The sequence below is a fragment of the Cryptotermes secundus genome, unplaced genomic scaffold (genome assembly GCF_002891405.2).
Source record: "Cryptotermes secundus unplaced genomic scaffold, Csec_1.0 scaffold964, whole genome shotgun sequence".
In the NCBI taxonomy this organism is placed as follows: Eukaryota; Metazoa; Arthropoda; class Insecta; order Blattodea; family Kalotermitidae; genus Cryptotermes; species Cryptotermes secundus.
In genome coordinates, this window is record NW_019725428.1 from 1517259 (window position 1) to 1540159 (window position 22901).

The window sequence follows — 22901 nt, forward strand, 5'->3', positions numbered from 1 at the left end:
GTACAATAGGCCAGAAATGGCCACAGTACAAGGCACTTAGTCCCACCCCACTAGCAATAAAAGAAATGTAAGTAAGTAAGTCTAGTGCCTCAACCAACTACGCTACTGCGTGACTCCTGTAGAAGCCTCATAAACGAACTATTATGCATTATATTTGAGAGTGTCAAAATTATGGCTGTGAAGATTACTGCCTTCTGGAATGTGACGTCGTGTAGTTCGATAGACTCTCATTGACATTTCGGAGGTACTGTCTCCATGTTGGGGGTAGACGATTGAGTCATGGAGGCAGCTAGCTAGTGTAGATCGCCGGAGCCGGCAGGCCCAGGCGGACTGAAAAGCTATTGTCTAACGCGGCAGACTTTGCTTGAACCATTCGCACGGTTTTATTACAGTAGCAGATGTACCTCTCTAGTACCGTTTTCTTACACGCTTCTGCTCTGTGATTTTCCCTTACAGTGCGAGATCAATTTTCACGTTTATACAAAACAATAACTGCTCAGTTTTCTTCTTGTTCGGCACACTATTCGATCGCGAAGGTGGAGGCTGTACTTCCCTCTGAAATGTCGATGAACTGCTATCGGACTACACGGCGTCATGTCCCAGAAGAACTGACTAATATTATGGTACAGCAGTTGACGATTATTACTCAATCAGTCATTCACGGAGAAGTCGCCAGTTATGCAGCTACTCAAGAACTTCCCAGCATTTTATGAAACCCGAAGGTTCATTACCCTGTTCCGTAGATGACCCCATTAAGAATTATTATTAAACTGGGGAGAGTCACTCGTTTAATTATAATTGAAATGTTATAACCTCCATTTTAATTTTCTTTGAAGACAGTGGAATTGAAAACTAAACAGAAGAAGAATCATTATATATATGTATATATATATGTATATCGTATATATAATAAACATAACAGTTGGATCTTTGAATTTTTTCGTTAAACGAGGAAAACTTTAAATTAACGAATCTTAAATTGGGGTTTCCACTGATTGTGAGCGATACAATGTAACTGAGGATAAACGCAATTTTTTTTGTTGTTGACAGAAAACAAAAGAAATTATGCGGAGCGTATTTCCATGCCCCGCAGAGACTGTGAAGAAAATTAGGTCATATCGATATGAAGAACTGATTTTTTTTCTTGGCACTACATCCCCAGTGGGCCTAGGCCTACCTCCATGAACTTCTCCCTTCACTTCGGTCTTTCTAGATCTTACACATTCGGTAGGACTCCTTGGGCTGGTGATCAGCTCCTCGCAAGGCCTCTACCTGTACATAACCACAGAAAAACGCACACACACAAACTAAACATCCATGCACTGAGTGGGATTAGAACCCACGATCCCGGTTTCCAAGAGAGCGAGGACAGTACATGCCTTAGACCGCTCAGCGACCGTGACCGGCGAAGAACCGCTTTACGATAGTCGTTTACGATAGATGGATAGGCCTCAGATGCTTCCGAAATAACCCGAAATTCCATCGTCTTATTCACAGGATCACGCCACTGGACTATATCATGATTCCAGTCTGACTCTCACATCTGTTATTTTAGGATTCATGTTATATTAATCTTCCTTCCATCTTTTCTAGATCTAATAAGTTGTTTCTTTCCTTCAGGTTTTTTTCGACAAAAATTGCTTAAGCGTTTTCATCGTCCCCATTTGTGGCGCCTCATCTCCTGTTTTATCTTCCAGTATTTCATAATGGTAAGGTAAAGGTAAAGCTATCCCTCTAGCAGGCCGTGAAGGTTCACAGAGTTGTGAATTGTGGCTCCCACATTTTCTAGACAGTCGGCTTATAGATGGCCTTACACGCCGTCCGCGCTTTACAGCCAGGGAAATTCGTGGTACTCATTTCTCTTAGAGGCTGAGTCGACCCTAGGGCCGTAGTGCGGCTGAAAGGATTAGGACACTTGAAAAAAATCCAGTGACACCGGGAATCGAACCCGTGACCTTCCTGTTTGTAGAGTAGTGCCTCAACCAACGACGGTACCGCATGTATTTGATAATGAGCCCTCTTAAATAAACTGTAACATCTCTTTTGTTACGGAAGAATGAACGACGCTGTAGCAGTTACACTTTGTAGGGTCGAGTGGTAGGGCGATATATGAATGATTAATTGGAAAGGATTTGGAAGGAAGCGTTAGTGGCTTAATCGTGGTACTATCCTGGCTTTTGCCTGGAGGGACTGTCGACACTCAACAAAACATCTCAACGAAGATAGCCAGTCCCGGCCGGGATTCGAACTTGTACCTCCCGAGTACGAGCCTTGTGGTTTTCACAGCTCACTTATTCTTCTCCAGTTTTTAATTAAATTTCAGCTTATTGATAAAAAAATTTAATTCGCTAGTAGGGGGTGGAGTCCAGCTGGGTCCACTCGGCACAGCGGCCACTGATTGGCCTATTGTACCTGCCCCGGGTGATTATGATGATGGAGATTTTGGTGGAATGAAGATTGGCAGGGGAAATCGAAGTACTTGGAGAAAATCCGCCTCATCGCCACTTGACCAGACCCGGGATCGAACCCGGGCCGCCGCGGTGGGAAGGCAGCATGAGCTATGGAGCGGCCAAGCTTATTGATAACCAAAGGAGCCAGGATAGCTCGGTATAGCTACGGGCTGGAATGCCGGGGTTTGCTTCCCTGCAGGGTTAAGATTTTTTTTCTTAGCCTCAGACCTGCTCTGGAGCCGAGTCTGGGTGTAAGGCGGCCCGATGCGTGAAACTGACCACACCTTCATCTAGTGACGAGGCCAAGTACGGTGGAGTTATACCTCCATTCCCCACAGTACGTCTTCATGGAATAGTGCTTAATTACGAGTAAATAAGCACAGGGATAGCTTTACCGTTTATTGATTGCCAAGTCACGGTCTTACAGTTTTGATGTAGACAATACATGTTGGGCTAGCTTTGTGTTCACTGAGTGCGTATGGAGAGGGTGTGAGGTAATGTCGTGAAATCGATTTAGTTCAAGTGTTTATAATGAGCAAGGTATCCTAAACATATGAAGGAAGACCGTGCATCATCGGAGATATCAAATACATAATAGCTTAAATATGACCTCTTCCTCTTAAATTTTTACAAGTTCACTCGCAAAATATAATCAGCTTCTCACCAAATTGCTAATACGTTCCTTCACAGACCTAGTATTTAAACGTGAGTGGAGAAATCACGTGCTTCCTAGCAGTTAGGTCACTGTCTTTTGTCTGCTAGTATTCGTCAGTTGAGAGCAAAATGTTGGGAAGAACAGGAATATATAATTAGGAGAATCACAGAGAAAATTACACAGTGAGGATATTAGCACTTTGTCGTTCTGCTATTCAGCTTTCTTGATAATCCAGCAATGAGTTTACAGTTGTAGTGAAGAGCAGTGCCATCTGCTGAGTACAGCTGTAGCTCTTCTGATCAATATTCCAATACGTTGACCTAAACTGTTTTAACACAATGAGCCCTGGATACCTGATATTCCAACTACGAGTCGTAAATTCTACTCATCACTATCAAATCAATTCCGAAAGGATGAGATGAGCGGAACATGTAGCTGGCATGAGAGACAGATGAAATCCATATGAAGTCGGAAAACATGGAAAGAAGAGACCACTTGGAAGATCTTGGCGTGAGTGGGGGGATATGGAAGACATCTTAAAAAGTAGTATGTGAGGGCATAGCGAAGATTCAGCCGTTTAAGGAAGACCGAATTATGGGCTGTTTTGAACGTGGTGTGACCGCCTCTGTGGTCTAGTGATCAGTTTTCCTGGCTACAGATCCAAACGTCCCGGATTCGATTCCCGGCGCTGCCAGATTTTCTGAGAAGTAGTTGGTCTGGAACGGGGTCTACTCAGCCTGGTGAGGATAATTGAGGAGCTATTTCAAGGAAATAGGGGCTCCGATCTAGAAAACCGAGATTAACAGCCGTGGGGATTCGTTGCGCTGACCACGCAACACCTATCCGCNCCCTGTCCGCAAATGTTGGCAGTAACTTCGCTGACAAGCGGCGGTCGCTCGGTCGGTATAGTTCGCTTGCGGACTATAGGCCACGGAATTTGTGTTTTTTTTTTTGTTTTATTTGTTTGTGTACACGTTAATGAAACTTAAAAGAGTTCCGTTAAAGGCGAGGAATTTCTTGGCCAACCTGAAGCGAAAGACATTTATGTTAGTTACCTTCGTTTCACCCAGACGCGGCCAACTTAAGTGGAAATGTGCTAAGACTCTCCCCCATTTTTTTTTTTGCGTCTTTAGCATCTATATACGGAAGTACTGTGTTGTGTTGTGGCCCGTGGTAGCGTAGTTGGCAGTATGCTACTAGCCGGAAGGTCGCCGGTTCGATTCCCGATGAGGTCTTTGAATTTTTCAATTGGACCTAATCCTACAAGCCGCACTATGGCCCTGGTGTTGACTCAGTCTCCAACAGAGATGAGTGTCTGGAATCTTCCTGGGAGGTAAAGGGCGGCCGGCGCGTAAGACTGGACGTCTCACAACCGTATGGGCCTCCACGTCCCGTTACAGGGATATACTCGTATTTACCTTTCCTCACTCGTTGTGTTACCAATACATTTGCCGTCGTGTTAAGCTTCTTGAAGCCTTTTTACTGTGTGACTTTCGGTCAGACTACATAATTATTGTACAAGAACATGAAATTAGTGAATGTGCAAAGGATATTTCTTCATACGAATTCCAGTGAAAACCAGAAGTATAAATGCAGCGTGGTAAATTGAATAAGAAACTGCGTCGTTTCTTGGATTGGTTACTAACTTTAAGTGGTAAAGAAACAGTAAGGATGTTTCGCAGGCCTCCACTGTATTGGGCTGTCATTTACAAGCGGATAGACAAGATAAGAGGCAAATAGGTGGCCGGTTAATATAATTTTGCACCGAGCAGGTTGGTATAGCGGTAACACTCTAACCTTTCATTCGGGAGATGTTCGTTTCGAATCTCGGCCGGGACACACATGATTTAAATTTTTCTTAATTTCAGTCAGTCCATCCAAGTAAATGTCGATGTAGTACTATCGTTTTGGCCACGACCTCTTCCTTTCAGATGCTTTCCAATTTATTGTTCACCATAGCATTCGCCACTATGTAGGCTGAGATGCTGACAGCGTCATGGAATATTTTGCGGTCACGTAGAAATGCGGGCAGTTAAGACATCTGGCCTAGTTAGACGGGTAGCCAACTTCACGGCTTTTACCGGATCAGCCCTACAAAAAGGACTGCTCCTAGCAGTTTGCTTTTCCGTCTTGGCCAGCATTTTGAACTGTTGGCGACTCTGATCTTTGGACATGCAAAGAATGCGGGACTGCATAACGAACGGGAGTCTTTTTGTCCCTTTCTTCACCCGCAAGTGTCAAGCCCCGCGTCTCCAACTGTGGTAACTTACGTACATGGGATGAAGGAAGGTGAGAGGTGCAGAGAAGAGAATGCTATTTGAGGCAAGTGATCGGTAGCAGTCTAAGTGTTCCGTAACGTACCTCAACAAGTGAGTTGAATTTGAGTAGAAATATGCCGAAACATGAGAAGAAACGGCCGCTTTGTAATATTTTCAGTTTTGTCCCCAGGCGCAACAGCCGTTTCCATGTAATTTCCTTTATGAAGACACAGTGACGTAAGAAACAACCCTGTACGTCGTTATTTTTTATTGCTAGTGGGGTGGGACTAAGTCCCTTGTACTGCGGCCACTTCTGGCCTATTGTACCAGCTCCAGATGATAGGTGAGAGTGATTGTGGATAAATTGGTGGAATGAAGATTGGCAGGGGAAACCGACGTACTCGGAGAAAATCTGCCCCAGCGCCACTTTGTCCACCACAAATCCAACTTGACCAGACCCGGGATCGAACCCGGGCCGCCGCGGTGGAGAGCCAGCGATTAACCCCTTGAGCTAGGGCGCGGCCCCTGCACGTCGTTAACTACGATGAGAACAACCCCCCCCCCACGGTGGGGTCTGCGTTGTTGACTCGAGGTGGAGATAAAAGTCACTGTTATGGGTCCTTGTTTATTGCAGAATTATACTGTTCTTTCCCGGTTTATCTTAAGTTGCGTTTCTTTTCGTGACACTCTTTACGCGAAGTGAGGACAGTACGCAACATTTCTCTCTCAGTGTTTATTATTTTAGTTTATTTTATTTTTTGTACGATGCCCATGAAGCGAATGTGTTTTGAAGATCATGTCTTTCCATCCTCATGTTTCGCATTAGAAACTACTGGATGAATTTAGATGAAGTCTGGCGTTAGTGATCCACACTTCAAGGTTTTCAGCGTATACATATTCATAAAATGGGCTCCTAGTATGGAGCATTTTCATATTTCAGTGAGCTGTATCTGTAAGATGTGAGGGTTTAACGGCTGTGAAGATTTCATATTGTAGTCTTCTGGGTGATGACACCATTTCGAACCCTGTTTTCAGGGTACAAATGTTTCCATACTATGAAATTTACAGTGTCTGATGCGTGTGAATATTAATCAGGCGTATTAACAACTCGAGAGCGATTCGGTATCTGCCTGCAGTGACTGAAGAAGATCACGAAGTAACTGTGCCAGGGTAGCCAGTAACATGGCCCAAGATTAGAATACAAGTCTAAAACAAAGACGCAATTAAAAGTATTTGCCTTTGAACACGAAGTAAAGAGAAACTAGGTCTAATGGACATGGAGTGACAGAAAGATTAAAAATTATACATAAATGGATGATTATATTTTGCACACCTTGTCTAGATTTAGGGCATTGAATGGAGGCAGTTGAAATTGGCTGGACATATAGAAAATAGGAAGACGAGAGGAATGCATGATGTTGAATGGTAAATGTCGTTGAAGGTGTTTACTCGAAAAGGTGAGACATATACAAAGGGGCCCGAAAAATGTATACACACTTCAGCGTACTAAATATCTGCTTAAATAATTTATTGGTACATTTTCAAAGTTGAACTGAAGATACACCAATAAATTATTCAGACAAATATTTTATATGTTATACGCGTATGCGGTCCGAGATTACTACCACTACTACTGCTTATGCTACCTCTTTTTACTATTCTACTTGAGGTACCTCTTACTACTACTGCTACTACTACAGCCAGTACTTTTATGGCTCTTGCTTTCATCTGCTGTCCGAGTAAGGTGAAGGTGAAATCGTCCCCTTGCTTAATCATGCCAAGAAGACATATGGGGTAGTGGAGATATAGCTCCACCATTCTTGACCTCGACACCACATGTGAGTGGTCAGCGTCACGTCCCGGCCACATTATCGCTAAGGAAATAGCCCTCGGTACCCATTGAATAGGAGACTGGGTGAGCCCCAGAGCCGTTTTGGACGCTGTGGAGTAGAGAAAAATCTTTTTCTCTGCCGGGAATCGAACCCCGATCGTCCAGCCCGACTCAGCTGTCCCGACTGCTGTACTGCTATTGAAGTGTTACGTGAGAGCCGTCAGAGGGACGCCACGTGCATGCTTGCTTGGAAATGTCTGTTCATTGACGTTCTCTGATTACGTAAATTCATTCCGTAAGCTTTGTGAAGGCGGACTGTTCGGCGTCGGGATGGCGGGGTGTAGTTGCTGACCGTAGTCTTGCCCTGTTGTCCTTCCAACTTTATAATCATAAGGTCCGTTTCCTCGAGTTAGCTGAGTGCCCATCTTGCTGCTTGCTTCTTGATTAGTTGGCTTACTCTTCGATCGTGAAAATGGAGGCAGTACTTTCCTTCGAAACGTCAATGAACTCCTACCGGAACACACGGCGTCACATTTTACAATTGTCACTTTTCGTAATGACCGCTGTTAGAACCTCAGATTCAAATAATTAATTGAAATTGTTGCAGAAAATATATCCAGTCGTCTTATTAGAGGATTTTGCTGTAAAGGTACACACGTGATTTACTAGCACGTGGAATACAGTCATAAATCACCGAATGGAAGCAATTGAGAAACGTCTTTAGTCTCTCACTTTATTATTCTCCATATAGATTATATGGAAAACATTTACGGAAATGGAAGATTCATCGGTCATGGGGACATCTCAGTTAGCAGAAATACGCGGTAGCGTAGTTGGTTGAGGCACTGTGCTACAAGCAGGAAGGTCGCGGGATCGAATCCCGATGCGGTCATTGGATTTTTTTCAATTTACCCAATCCTTCCAGCCGCACTATGGCCCTGGGATCGACTCAGCTTCTAACAGAATTGAGTACCAGGAATATTCTTGGAATGTTCTTGGGGGTAAAGGGCGGCCGGCGCGTAAGGCTGACTACCTCACCGCCATCTGTGAGTCGATTGTCTCCAAAATGTGGGAACCTCAACATCTCACAACCCTATGGGCCTCCACGGCCTGTTACAGGGAAAGCTTTAGCTTTACTTCCGATTATCGAGGGTGCACTCTGTTATAGTCAAATGATCAGGCTATACCTCCACTCCTCCCTACGTCTTCATGTCATATATAAGGTAAACGGCAATGTGCCTGTGCTTAACTAATTAAGCAGTACGCCATGAAGACGTACGGGGGAGTGGCTGTATAGATCCACGTATTCTTGACCTCGGCACTACTTGGAGGTGAGTCTTCATGGCACAGTTCTTAATTAAATAAGAACAGGGCAACATAACCTTTTACTTAATTGTAGTTTATTAAGTGCGATTGGTGGAGGGTAGCGTAGTTGGTTCAAGCACTATGCTACTTGTCGGAAGGTTGCGACCTTCCCGATCTATTCCCGATGAAGTCATTGGATTTTTTTAATTGGCCTAACCCTTCCAACATCACCACGGCCCTGGTGTCGACTCAGCCTCTAACAGAAATGAGTACCAGATTTCTTCCTAGGGGTAAAGGGCGGCCATCTGTGAGCCGATTGTCTAGAAAATTTGGCAGACTCGACGTTTCACAACCGTGAGGGCCGATGTTATAGTAAAAAGTAGTGTGAGTGTCAGTGGCTTGCGACAATTTTATTTATTTATTTGTTTATTTGTTTCGACCGCCTCTGTGGTCTAGTAGTCAGAGTTCCTGGTTACAGATCCGGAGATCCGGGCTCTATTCCCGGCGCTATCACATTTTCTGGGAAGTAATGGGTCTGGAACGTGGTCCACTCAGCCTCGTGAGGACAATTGAGGAGCTACTTGAATGGAAAAGTAGCGGCTTCGGTCTAGAAAATCGAAATTAACTGCCGTGGAGATCCGTTGCGCTGACCACGCTACACACTCTATCCGCTAAAGTTGGCACTAACTTCTCCGACAAGCGGCAGTCGCTCGGTCGGTATAGCTTGCTTGCGGACTACAGGCCACGGAGTATATGTATTATATAACGACGCTCTTAGCAGGTCAGACTGTATAGCGCCGAATTATACGTTGATTACTGAATAATGAGCTGAATGGCATGTGGAAAGTAACATTTATGGCATGATGTAAGGTTGGCATACTGCCCTGGCATTTGCCTGGTCTGTGGCAGGCTACGAAAGACCTTAGTCACGTGTCCGATCTCCTGTTCGAGGTTTGTAACCGACACCTGAATGCGAAGATAGAGACCCTACAGAATAGATAGTATTTCCTTTTATCTTTAGCGAAGGCAGAACCAACTCCGAAACGTCGTAAACATTTTTGATGTAAACAGTGGACGGTGTCTAATGAAAGTACTCCCATGATAATATTAAATCACTGTTAGGAACCTTTAGACCTGTTTCAAGTTAATACCAGATGTGTTAAAGGAACCCTAAAACAACCTATAATAAAAAGAAATCACGCTGTTGCAGCGAGGGAGCCTCTAAAAGTCAAGGCCTCTTCTTAACTAAAAGGAATCTCCAGACCTTAAAGGAACAAAGCTTTGAACCAAATTAAATTTAACGGAAGAAATGCCTGGTCTCTTCCAGTTCCTGAAACAGCGTTATTGTGCAGGCGTGCAAACCGAAAGCGTCTCTTTCAGAGGTGGTCTGCCTAAACTAGACGTCTCTCAGCGTCTAGTATGAAAAGTATCGTCTTCTGGTACGTGACACCGTCCGGTCCGGTACGTTTTTAGGGTCGGGAAACCCCGAGCAAGAGCACAACTTGGTGAGCCTTCGCCCGAACACATGGCGTCGCGTCACAGGAGATAGTACGGTAAATCTTCGCTAGTCCGGATGTATGATAATCCGGATCGAAATATGAAAAATGAAAAATTCTTTTTACAGTTGAGTACATGCTTTCAAAGACACTGGGATATAGGAGCAAGGGGGCTTTCGGACTGTGTTGAGGGCTGCTGGAGAGACTGAAATCGCGCAAGAAATATCCAAGATTGGCTTAAACTTGACGAAGGAGACACTGAATTTCAGCATCTAACAGAGGAAGAAACTGCTTCAGTGATATTTGTTTTTTTTTTTTTCATCGGTACTACCTGTATTATTAAATTTTCCATTTATTTGCTTTCTAAGTTTTGTTTTTGTCTTTTAGCCCTATCTTTTGCTTCATTAGACCGTATTATCGGTTAATTCGGAAGACCTGTTCCAAATAAATCCGGGTTAGTGAGGGTTTACTGTACTGCCCACTGCATCTATTTGTGTTTCTCAAGGCGGAAACTGTGTGGTTGTCGAACACTGTACTTAGTGAGGTTCCCGAACGCGGATATGAATGTGTGGTGCGAAACGTATATATATAGCGCCATTGAGTCTGCTGGAACTGCCGCCAGGGGGTGGTGCCGCCTCCCGTATATTACGTGAGCACGTTCGTAGGCTCCGCCTCTCCTGGCTTGCTGGATCACGCAATTCCAATTGCTGCCACTTGGATGGTTACAACTCCAATAATATGACGTAAGAAATGAATGCATGAATGGCATATATCTCGTCATCCGTACAGACATGAGAAATAAAACAGTACTTCCAAGATAAAGGATACCAAATTATGTACACCTGGAGGCCGGATGGTGCTATTAGGATGTGATAGTGACCCAGGATATTATTTGTGGGTAGGTAAAGTTGACTATCGGTAGCCGAGCGGTCAGAGGCATGCACTGTCTTCGCTCGCTCGGAAGCCGGGATCGTGGGTTCGAATCCCACTCAGGGCATGGATGTTTGTATGCGTTTTTCTGTGTTTGTCTACAGGTAGAGGCCTTGCGGCGAGCTGATCACCCGCCCAAGGAGTCCTACCGAATGTGTAAGATCTAGCAAAGCCGAAGTGAACGGAGAAGTTCATGGAGGTAGGCCTAGGCCCACTGGGGCTGTAGTGCCAAGGGGGGGGGGGAAAGTTGACTGTATGCTTGATTAAGCACAGCGCCATGAAGACCTGTAGAGGAAATGGGTGTATAGCTGTTAGCTTTACGCCCTGGCTGCTTTAGTCTCGGGGAAGAAGCTCCCTGTGTCCATTGGATAGGAGACTGGGCGGGCCCTAGAGCCTGTCTAGACGCTGTGGAGAAGAGAAAAAATTGTTGGCCCCTTCTAGATATCGAACCCCAATTCTGCGGTAGTCCAGGATGTAGCCTAGACTTTATACCGATTGAATAATCCCTGTTCAATTAGGCTTACAACAAGATACAAAAATAATATGTTTTTAGTGACTAATGTAGTATGAAATTTGAGGCTTTCGCGTTTGTTTTACTGTGATGGCCTTTTGAGATGTAATACCGCGTCTCTTGGTGCATACAGGGGTTTGGAAAAAATAATGGTAACACTACAGATACTGTACAGATTTCTTTAGTAATATGATGTTGGACCACCGTTTGCCTTCAATACAGCTTGAAATACTTCTTGTAATAGACTCTTAAACGTTTTGAACTTTCTCGAGCGGAATTTTATATCATTCTTGAACAACATCTTCAAATTACTTTAGAGGTGTTGGAGGTGGGAATCTGTTCCTCACTCTAGTCTTCAAAACTGACCAGATTGGTTCAGTGATGTTCAAATCTGGTGATTGTGCTGGCCATGGAAGATGTCAAAGTTCACCTTTATGTTCTTTAAACCATAACTAAACTGTTCCAGCTGTGTGAATGGGAGCATTGTCATCTTTGAAAAGTGCATAATTTTTCGGAAATAACGTCTGGATTATGGGGTGCACCTGATTACCCAACCCGACCACGTACTCCTTTGCAGTAATTAGGCCATAAAGGGCGATAATGGGAGCAACAGAATACTGTACCACGACATTGCTGCCCGAACCATCACAGAACCTCCCCGCGTTTCATTGTTGGAACCAGGCATTCGGGATTGCAAGCATCCATGGGTGTTCTCCAAACGTAAACTCTTCCTGACGGATGTAGGGAACAGCGTGAAGGACGACTCATTTGACCACATCACGTGTCTATTTCCAGTTGTCTGACGTCCAGGTTTTGTGATCATGAACCATAGTTTATGCATCTGAGCATTAATTTCAGTAATCAAAGGTTTAGCATTTAGCCGTACCGTGGATGTTGGATTTGTGAAACTCACGCCGGACGGTTTTTGTGGAAACAGGGACCTCAAAATGAATACTCAGTCGTGCTGTTACCTGAGCTTCAGTAGTTGTGTGATTTTTCGAAACAGTGGTTCTCCATGTCTGTCAGTGTTCATTTTCGCCCACTGTTCCTCCTCGCTGATGTTGTCTTTCCATAATTCATGTATGTCAGCATAACCTTATATAAACTCTTGTTCTCGATACCCTAAATAATGTAGCAGTCTTATTACCGATGCTCCAGCTAAACGCATACAAACGATATGTCTTGTTTGAAAATCGAACCACTGCTGTTAAAACAGACGTTAAATAACTCACGACTTTCCCCCTGACAGAGATTGGTTATGGTATGAGAATGTGGATTGGGTTGAGCTGGACCACAGTGGGGTCCAGTGGGATGCTTTCCTCAACTCGACAGAGAATCTTGACTTCCATAGAGAACGTAGGAAATTGTGTGGATGGGACGAATCAATGTCGTATAGACTTTATGAAACCCTGTAGGGTGAAGTTAGTGGACTGGATTTATATTGAGGTAAATGTGCTGGAGAAATCCCGAAAGAGGCACCAAATTGACAGACATAAAGCCATTTTCCTTTAATGGTTACATTTGTGATACGGTATCAAATCGAAAACGGTGATATGAACTTAATTTGCCACTTAGAGAGTTCACGAAACTTCATTGTGAATTTTATTCCAATACAGATTAATTAAAATTATCGACTGTAAAGGAAATGCAATCATATGTTACGCTTCCCAGTTTAAACATGAATATTATTAGAGCAGATTGTGCCCAATATGTACAAACAGTCAACTTCGATATTTGATATCCGATGGATTCATTATATTTGTTTTAGAGCTTATATCCGGTTTTTATTTTCCTTCAAATTGAGAGAGGAAAAATAACTTACAGGCCTGTGTCGGCTGTAATACGTTGAAATATACAAAATAGTTGAGTTAAAAGTTAAGTTGGATCATTTACTAAAACTGGAAACAATTTTGTAAAATGAAATTAAATTTGTTACGTAATAGCTTACAAATCGTTATCTGAAACTACAAGTTTATTAAGTTATTAAAGTAAGTAAAGGTATCCCTGTAACTGGTCGTGGAGGGCCATAGGGTTGTGAGATGTTGAGGCTGCCACATGTTCTAGAAAGTCGGCTCATAGATGGCGTTGAGGTTGTTAGCTTTACGCGCCAGCCGCCCTTTACCTCCAGGAAGATTCCTGGTACTCATTTCTGTTAGAGGCTGAGTCGACCCCAGGGCTATAGTACGGCTTCAAGGATTAGGTAAATTGAAAGAAATCCACCTCATCGGGATTTATTAAGTTATTAATATTATTAATTAATCATTATTAAGTTATTCCTCATGTTTGTTGACTCGCCGAACATACAAGTAATAATCAGTTGGGGTAAATTATTATAGCGGTAACTCGTATTCCGGTAGTTGCCATTTGTCCTGACTGAGGTTTCTAGGGGTTCTCTTTGGTCGTTGCAGACAAATGCGTTGATATTTCCCATAATCACCTCCTTCCAAATCCTTAATTACTAATAATTAATGTTCGACTTCCCGTTTTCCCAATCTTGCAAGATGCAATTTGAGAGTGTTTAAATTACCTAAGAACCAATCCATAGTAATAGGAAATATTTCAGGCGACAATGTAAACCTACGTTGATAGTTGGACATCTTTCCCTACAGTATCAACGCTTCAGCTTCCAGTACCTTCCATCCGACGTCACGTAGGTTTAACGATTGATACAGCTTTGCTAAGTAATACAGTTATGCACATAAATTTGTTACTGTCTGAAAGGGGACTAAAACTGTCGTAAATAAGTAACTCAGCCGATGGAATATCAAGGAATGAAGGTGAAAGATGGGGAAAAATGAGTGGAAGTAAAGGAAAGGAGAGGAATAATGGTAGGTAGGAAGGAAGAAAGAAATGATAATGTAGTGAGAGAGAATGAAAGAGAGTAGGAGCAAATAAAATGGAGGAAAAAAGAGAAAGGCAAAAGGGAAAGCAGGGCAGTGAGCAGACTCCGTCAGCGAGAGGTCAACTTTGAAAATCAACGAGTAATATTTGTTCAGATATTCAAATTCCCCACATTTATGGAACTCTAAGGTTCATTACTGTGTTCACAAGAATTTGTCATGAGCCATATTGATTCAGTTCAGACCATCCAACCCTATTGATGTAGGATCCACTTTAATATTATTGCCCAGCCTACTCCTGTGTCTGTTAAGTTGTATCTTCCGTTATGGTTTCCCGACCAGAACTTTGTATACTTTCTTTCTGTATGCACCGTCCTTCTGATCCTGATTTATTTATCTTGTGCGGCACGACAAGTCAGTGCGGACCATTCGTTTTCCGCTTGCGGATCTTGGTTGTTGATATTTGGTGCATCTCCTTGGACGGGGGATCGGTCCATCGTGAGGCCTCTACCTCTACAGGACATCACAAACACAGAAAACACGCGGACACACATCCATGCCCTTGGCAGGATTCGAATGCACAATCCTGTGTTCAGGCGGTAGATATCACTACACGGCTTAGACCGAGCGGTCTCTGTGATCGTCTGTGTTTTTAATTTGATCGTCATACTAACATTTTGTCGATCACAGTGGCCGTGAGGTCTAATGCATGAACCGTCTTCACCCGCTCGAACACGGGGATCGTGGGTACCGATCCCATTCGAGTCATGTATATCTGTGCGTTCATTCTGTGTAGGTAGTGGTCTTGCGACGGGGCTGATCACCCATCCAAGGAGTCTATCTATTATGTATGAAATCCATAGTTGCATATTAATTCTGAGTGGGAACAGGCCAGAAGGGCTTATCCGGCAAGGAAGAAGAAGAAGAAGATTATGATGATTTGATGAAGAGTACAAATTACGAATCTCCACATTATCCAGTAAGACCGCGAGCTGTGTACGACTTGTGCAGTGCCTGAAGAACAAGGTCCCAATGAAACAAACGGAAGCTGTCGGCTGGGTGGTCTGGTTGGAAGGATGTCAGTATTGGTTTAGTCAGCGACTCGTATAAACCAGAGAGAGTCTTAAAGGATTTACAGCAGCCTTACTGTCGGAGGGAGGGTAGGTAATTCTCATCTGTGTGGAGTTTATTTGGGACATTCCGGTTTTAGCGCTCTGACCCTATACCGGTTGACAGCTAATTAGGTTCTTCGGTCGTGTTAAGTTTGCGTCTTGCCAGTGAATTGTTGTCTGCACCCAGTTTGATGTAGGAGGAGCCGGTCACAGAGGCCGCGCGGTCTAAGTCATGAACCGTCTTCGCCCGCATGAACACTGGGGTCGTGGGTTGGAATCCCACTCGAAGCATGGATGTGTGCGTGCTTTTATTCAGTGTTTGTGTTGTCCTGTGTGCACAGTGGTCTTGCGACGGGCTGATTCCCCGTCCAAGTAGTCCTACCAAATGTGTGAAAAAATAAAGAAAATTGAAAAAGCGGCCAAGGTCCAACAAAGGGCCGTAGAACCATGTGGATAGATAGTGTGATGTAGGAATGGTTTTATTACTGTAACTCATGGGGGGCACAGATTTTTGGCGCTCCTGACAGCCATGTACGAGCAGCAATATGCCCTTTTTTAGAACATACAAGAGCTTCTTTCTGGATAAACAAAATCTGATTAAACGCTCTGCCTGTATTTAAAATACAAAACAAACTCCATGGTTTTAGTCTACAAGCGATCCATACGGACCGAGCGAGCGCCGCTTATCGGCGAAGTTAGTGCCAACTTTTGCGTATAGAGTGTGTCACGTGGTCAGCGCAACGGATCCCCACGGCCGTTAATTTGAGTTTTCTAGACCGGAGTCGCTATTTACTTGAAATAGCTCCTCAGTTATCCTCTCGAGGCTGAGTGGACCCCGTTCCAGACCCACTACTTCTCAGAATATCTGGTAGCGCTGGAAATCGACCCCGGCCCTCTGGATTTGTAGCCAGGAACTCTGACCACTAGACCACAGAGGCGGTAATTGTAATATTCACGGTCTTTAAGTCTGGGACTTTATCTCTGACCCAGCATTTGGCTCGATACAGAGTAACGAAATAAATTTGGTAAAATTGTCCCTGTGTTTAACTAATCAAGCACTACGCCATGAAGGCGTATGGGGGAGTGCATGTATAGATCCACATTTTCTTGTACTCGGTACTAGTTGGAGGTGAGTGGTTAGCTTCATGCCCCGTCCGCCTTACCCCCTTACTCGAATTCCGACCCCTCGGTCGTCCAATCCATAACTAGGCACCATACCGACTGTGCTATCCAGGCTCCAGAGTAAGGAAGGTTTTATTTTTATTATTACATGTATATATCATACTAGTATGGCTGCAGATGTCAAGCATTATGAGCATAACGCCTTCACGTTTAGGGTCGAAGTGTAAGGGAAGCAAGAAACCAGCTCAGCTCAGCTTGCCACCTCAGAAATATTGGACTCTTTCCGAGAAACACGGCGTTACAACCCATTCCCTATGCGTATTTATTATTCTGCTTCTGTGCGTATTCGGGAGAGCCCTGAGACCGGGTATCCTTAGGGTTTTTTTATGGTTTAACCTAGTCCCTCTGGGAAAATGCCGGGGTAAAGCCTCAAATTAGGCCCCTGCCGCTTTCTTCTAAATCATTTCAAATTCATTATTCGTTGGTCATCCACCCATTTGACGCTCTGTAGACTGAGCAACAGAAAGTGTCGCCAGATAAACTTAATTAAACAAAATAAACATATACTTTTTTTTTGCACGAATATCATAAGCTTAACTTATCGTTTCTGTCTGTGAGCATGTATTAACTCGAGAACCGCTAGACGGATTTTGATTAAATTTGATATTAGAGGTACTTAACAGAAAGTTGTGTGGCCATTGACTTACGTACTTACTAACTTACTTACTTATGGGGCTGAGCCCTTCTTGAGGAGCCGCCAAATCTGCAGCTACTCAAGAATTTCCCAGCATTTTATAGAACCTGAAAGTTCATTACCGTGTTCACAAGAGCCATTCACTGGTCCCTTGGCTGAGCCAGATCAAGCCAATCAATACCATCCCATCCTCTCCCTCTTAAGATCCATTTTAATATTGTCCACCCACCTACGACTTGGTCTTCCCAGTGCTCTCTTTCCTTCTAACTTTCCCACTAATATCCTATGTGCATTTTTCTTCTCCCCCATTCGTGCTACTTGCCCTGCCCACCCCATCCTCCTTGACTTGATCATTCTAATTATACTTGGAGAAGAGTACAAGTTATGAAGCTCCTCATTATGCAGTTTGCTCCAACCTCCTATCACTTCATCTCTCTTCGGTCCAAATATTCTCCTCAACACCCTGTTCTCAAACACCCTCAGTCTGTGTTCCTCCCTTAATGTCAGAGACCAAGTTTCACACCCATACAGAACCACAGGTAAAATGATAGTTTTGTATATTCTAATTTAGAGATATCTATATCATAGATGTCTAATTTCATAATGGATTGTTACGGAAGAAATTTTCCTTTTTATTCGTATTTTTGTGTTCCTGCTCGCTCCTTTTTGTGGTCTGAAAGAAAGCAACTAGTTGCGTGACTCTTCTTCTGTATGTGAATATATATAGATATTCCATTCAGATCTTCTCAGATGAGATTACATTCAGAGCCATGCGGTTCAAACGGGAAAGGAAGCGCGCCCTCTGTATATTGATACACCCACAAATCCGGGTTTGTTGACGCGGGATTTGGTTGCGTATGCATCGCTGACTACGGTAATGTTATAGTGTAACTCTGACCATGGCTACAGAAAGCACTTCCATTGCAGGGCCTATAAAAGCAGTTCGTTTGCTCTTCAAGCCCATAGGAGAAGGAAGGAACGCAATTGGGCACTGTGAATGCCTTACCTTTGCTTTTCCATAAGACAAGCCTCACATTACCTAATATTGATGAATCTGTTATTGTTGAGGGATCAACATATTTTTCATCTACCTTGACGGATTAGGGTCTTTAGCCTGTTGTTATTTAGAATTAATCTAAAACTATGAATCTAAGAGACAGTGGGATTTCTTGGACGGGGGATCAGCCTATCACAAAGCCCACAAATAACAATACAAACGCAGAAAACCACAAACAATGATGCCTCGAGTTGGATTCGAACCCGCGATCCCAATGTTTGAACGGGAGAAGGCATTTCGTGCCTTAGACCGCACGGCCGGAATGGTCGGCAGGAATTCAAGTAGATCGCTTAACTTCCACGAATAGCATATATCCAGATTCTTGCTTGCTGCAGTGGCAGACACAGCTCCTGTATTCTCCCTCGAGTTATGCGATAGTAAGAAGCCATGGAGACCCATAGGGTTGTGAGACTTCGAGGCTCCCACATTTGCTAGGCAGTCTGCTCACAGACGGCGCTGAGGTTGTCAGCCTTACACGCCGGCAGCCCTGTACCCCGAGGAAGATTCCTGGTACTCATTTTTGTTAGAGGCTGAATCGACCTCAGGACCATAGTGCTGCTGGAAGGATTAGGTCAAATAAAAATCCAATTCATCGGGAATCGAACCCTTTATCTTCCGCCTTGTAGGATAGTGTCTCAACCAACTACGCTATCGCGTTCTCCCTTATGCGATAGCTTAGCTGCCTTAGAAATAGTGGGTACTTAACTCAAAACCGCGGAACTCAATGAAACCGTACGAAGTTGCATTGATGCGAAATGCGCGTAACTCCTTTGTATACGCTTAGAACAGTGTCTTAGACAGCACTACCCAGAAACTGTTAATTGCTGTATGTATATCTGAAAATATTAAATACAAAAAGTAAAGGTATCCCTGTAACAGGCCGTGGAGGTCCATATGGTTGGGAGATGTTGAGGTTCTCACATTTTCTAGACAATCGGCTCATAGATGGCGGCAAGGTTGGCAGTTCTACGCGCCGGCCGCCCTTTACCCCCAAGAATATTCCTGTTACTCATTTGTGTTAGAGGCTGACTCGACCCCAGGGCTATAGTGCGGCTGGAAGGATTAAGTAAATTGAAACAATTCAGTGACCTCATCGGGACTTGAACCCGCGACCTTCCGGCTTGTAGCTTAGTGCCTGAACCAACTACGCTACCCCGTGCCCCTGAAAATAAACTGGCCATGCCCCGGGCGCCCGGGATTCGGCTTCCTACAGCGGCCGCATTTTTTCCCTATCGCCACTGCGTTTGTGCTGGGTGTCCTCAGCTTCCTGGCCAATCGGTAACCGGGTCTCTTTCTTCAGGGTCAAAGTAGGTCTAGAAGGTAGGATAATATTATAATGGATCTTAAATAGGATGGATGGATGTGGACTGAAGTCGTTTGGTTCAGGTTATGGACCAATGGTAAACTCTTGTGAACACGACCATGAACCTCCGGATTCTATAACATTTCTGGATTTTCTTGAATGGCTCAGCAACAGTTAGCTTTTAAAGAAGGATTCAGTTGCATAGAATTCAGTTCGGTTGATTCACTTAAAAAATTTTCCCATGAAGCCATAAGTGAATATAATGGAGACGGCCAAGAAATGACCAGGAACAACGGGCTTTTGTCTCAAGGTGTGACGTATGTGAGGAGTGGTAAGCATGGATACCACAAACCTGAGAAGGATATGCTTTTGTTGCTACATATGCTTGCTGTTGTGGTTGTTTCAGGTGAACCCAAGTAGTGTGGTAGTTACGAGCACCTGTCCACCCCCACCCCTTAACCTGCCTGCGAGGGATGTTGTGTGGCGAATTCCTGAATCGAATAGGAGCTTCGCCTCTGAGCACTGTGAGTCTGCTGAGCAGCCCCGCATTTGGTACTCGCAGCCCTTACTTCACCCTGCTCACCCTCTGCCAAGGGATGGCAGCTCTTACGGCTAACCCCGCTACAGTGGACGACGATGATATCTTCCTTGGTAAGTTCTTGGCTTTGTTCACTCTCCGCAGAATATCTCCGACCTTGAGCCGCGTCACAGGAAGAAGGGAAGGGATTACGAAGGAGGGTGGCACAAGAAAGATTGGGTTCTCTCCGTATGCGCTATCGCTTGGCGGTCTTCCCATTCCTCCTTGTATTTGGGCTGACTGGCCAACCGCCGTTTGTATTTGTAACGGCCAGCGAGGTTCGGAATAATTTTGCTGCATCTATAGTTGGTGCCGTGTCCCGTTTCCTGGTGAGGGGGTTGAGGAGGGGTAAGGCGAAAGAGGCAGGATCGGTCTGCCTTTCCATAGCTGGCTATTTGGTATGAAAGACATGCGTAATTCGCGAATACCGAGGATTTTTGTTGATAGTAATATTATTACTGTCACCACGGCATGGCGCGTCCTCAGGTTGCGGATGGACGAGACGCCCTCCAGGTTTGGAGGGAAGCTGCGAATATACTGAGTAAGCATTCGCGGAAAGCCGACAAGGGGTGGCCCTCCAGTTTGGGGTTTGGGCGTGGGGCTAACAACTCCTCACCGTAAAAAATCAGTATGTTACGAAAATGAACACAAAGCCTCGGACCTGGACTGATTCCTTGGATAAACGACCTAAGTTCTCCAAGTATAATTAGAATGATCAAGTCAAGGAGGATGAGGTGGGCATGTCATGTAGCACGAATGGGGGAGACGAGGAATGCGTATAGGATATTGGTGGGAAAGCCAGAAGGAAAGAGACCACAGGGAAGACCAAGGCGTAGGTGGGTGGACAATATTAGAATGGATCTTAGAGAGATAGGATGGGATGGTATGGATTGGATAAATCTGGCTGAGGATAGGGACCAGTGGTGGGCTCTTGTGAACACGGTGATGAACCTTCGGGGTTCCATAAAATGCTGGGAAATTCTTGAGTAGCTGCAGAATTGGCGGCTCCTCAAGAAGGGCTCAGTTCCATGAGTAAGTAAGTAAGTAAGTAATATTAATAACCATAATTTTGGAGTTGAGATTCTCGCAGTCGTGTCTATGATAAATTCTGTATTTTGGGATGTAACGCGGTGTAGCCGAGTAGAGGTCCGCAGGCGTGTTGAAGGAACGTACTCCCTTCATACTCATCCCGAAGATTGAGCCAAGCAAGAAGCAGGCGGCAGGAAGAGCTTGCCTCATTTGACTCCCTGTAGGGACAAGCAATTTTTCTTTTCTTCATAACGTCCAGGCCGCTTCTGGGACCCGCCCAACCTCCTATACAGTGGGTAGATGGGCTGTTTCCTCGGGACACTGCGGCAGGAGCGTGAGACTGACCACTCACATCCATCTAGTGCCGAAGTTAATGGGTTGGTCCTAAATTAATTAAGCACAGGTATAAGTTTGTTCCTTTTACTTTAGGTATAGTGCGTTACCGGGCGATCACAGTGGTCGCACGGTCTAAGACATGAACCGTTTTCGCCCGCTGGAGCACTGGGAGAGTGGGTTCGAATCCCACTTGAGGCATTGATGTCTGTATGGTTTATTCTGTGTGTAGGTAGCGGCCTTACGACGGGCTGATGCCACGTCCAAAAAGTCCTACCGACTGTGTATAGATTGAGAAACTGAAGAAGCGGCCAAGGGCCACAAGGGCTGTAGAGCCATAGGTAGACAGATACACAGAGAGATAGTGCGTCACTATGCTACTCTCCCACAGCGTAGCAGTAGCCCCTTCCTTCGCTACTTCTTGCAGTACTTCTCATTACGCGCTACACAAAGACCGGCCCGAGAAGTACGGACCGTTCATAGAATGTTTTATATTTCGTAGTCAGTTCTTTTATCATTAACAAAAAGCAAGAAACCGTATAAATATAGATTAAGAAATCTGTCCCTGTAATGGGCCGTGGAGTCCCGTAGGGATGTGAGACTTCGAGGCTCTCACATTTTCTTTACAATCGGTTCACGGATGGCGGTAATGTTGTCAGCTGCCCTTTACCACAGGAAGATTCCTGGTACTGATTTCTGTTAGTGGCTGAGTTGTACCCAGTGTCATAGTGCGGCTAGAAGGACTGGTTCAATTGAAGAACGAAGTTTAGATAAAATTTTAATTTTGAAATACCGTTGTGGAGTAACATTTGTTTAATAAGCAAATACTTCGGGAATGTTCCCGTATAATTTTCTGCAAAATGTTTTCCAGTATCCCTTTTCTTCTTGTTTCATTTAAGCCAGTGGAAATGGTTTGGGGTTAGAATTGCACGAGGTGTGACCCTGAAGTATGGCCAAGTTTGGTTTCAATGTAAACGCGACATTGCTGGAAGTAGGGCGCAGAAACCTTGGTCGCCTCTGTACATAAGTTCCTCTCCTCTCCATTTGTACTTGCCACCTCTGTACCCAACTGTGGAAATATTCTAAGGTCTTTCAGTGATTTGTTTCCGTCATTGGTAAACTGCCGTCATGGAGCTCCTTGTTCGTTTATATGAGATCTCTAGAAGTTGAGTTGTTGCTTCGTTACTTCGTTGCATAGTTATATGGTTGTCTGTTAAACGGTCGCTTATTTACAGGCTGTTTCATACTTTAATTGTAGTTGACAAATCCTTTTGTTAATTCTTTAATCCCGTACTTAGCGGGATACTTGTCTGGTTATTTGCTTAGTTGTCGGTCACGGTAGCCGAACGGTCTAAGGCATGCACTGTTTTCGATCGCTCGGAAGCCCGCATCGTGGGT

At 44.4% G+C, this 22901-nt stretch overlaps 1 protein-coding gene across 5 annotated transcripts in view; it reads left to right on the forward strand.

Moving 5' to 3' along the window:
- The window catches only part of LOC111863426 (protein Fe65 homolog), a 323054-nt gene that overhangs the window by 110205 nt on the left and 189948 nt on the right, over positions 1–22901 (forward strand). For all 5 annotated transcript variants that reach the window (XM_033751060.1, XM_033751062.1, XM_033751061.1 and 2 more), the window contains one exon: positions 19971–20215. In XM_033751060.1, the coding sequence (XP_033606951.1) occupies positions 20038–20215 (178 nt within the window). In that variant the 5' untranslated portion in view covers positions 19971–20037. The remainder of the gene's footprint in view (positions 1–19970; positions 20216–22901) is intronic.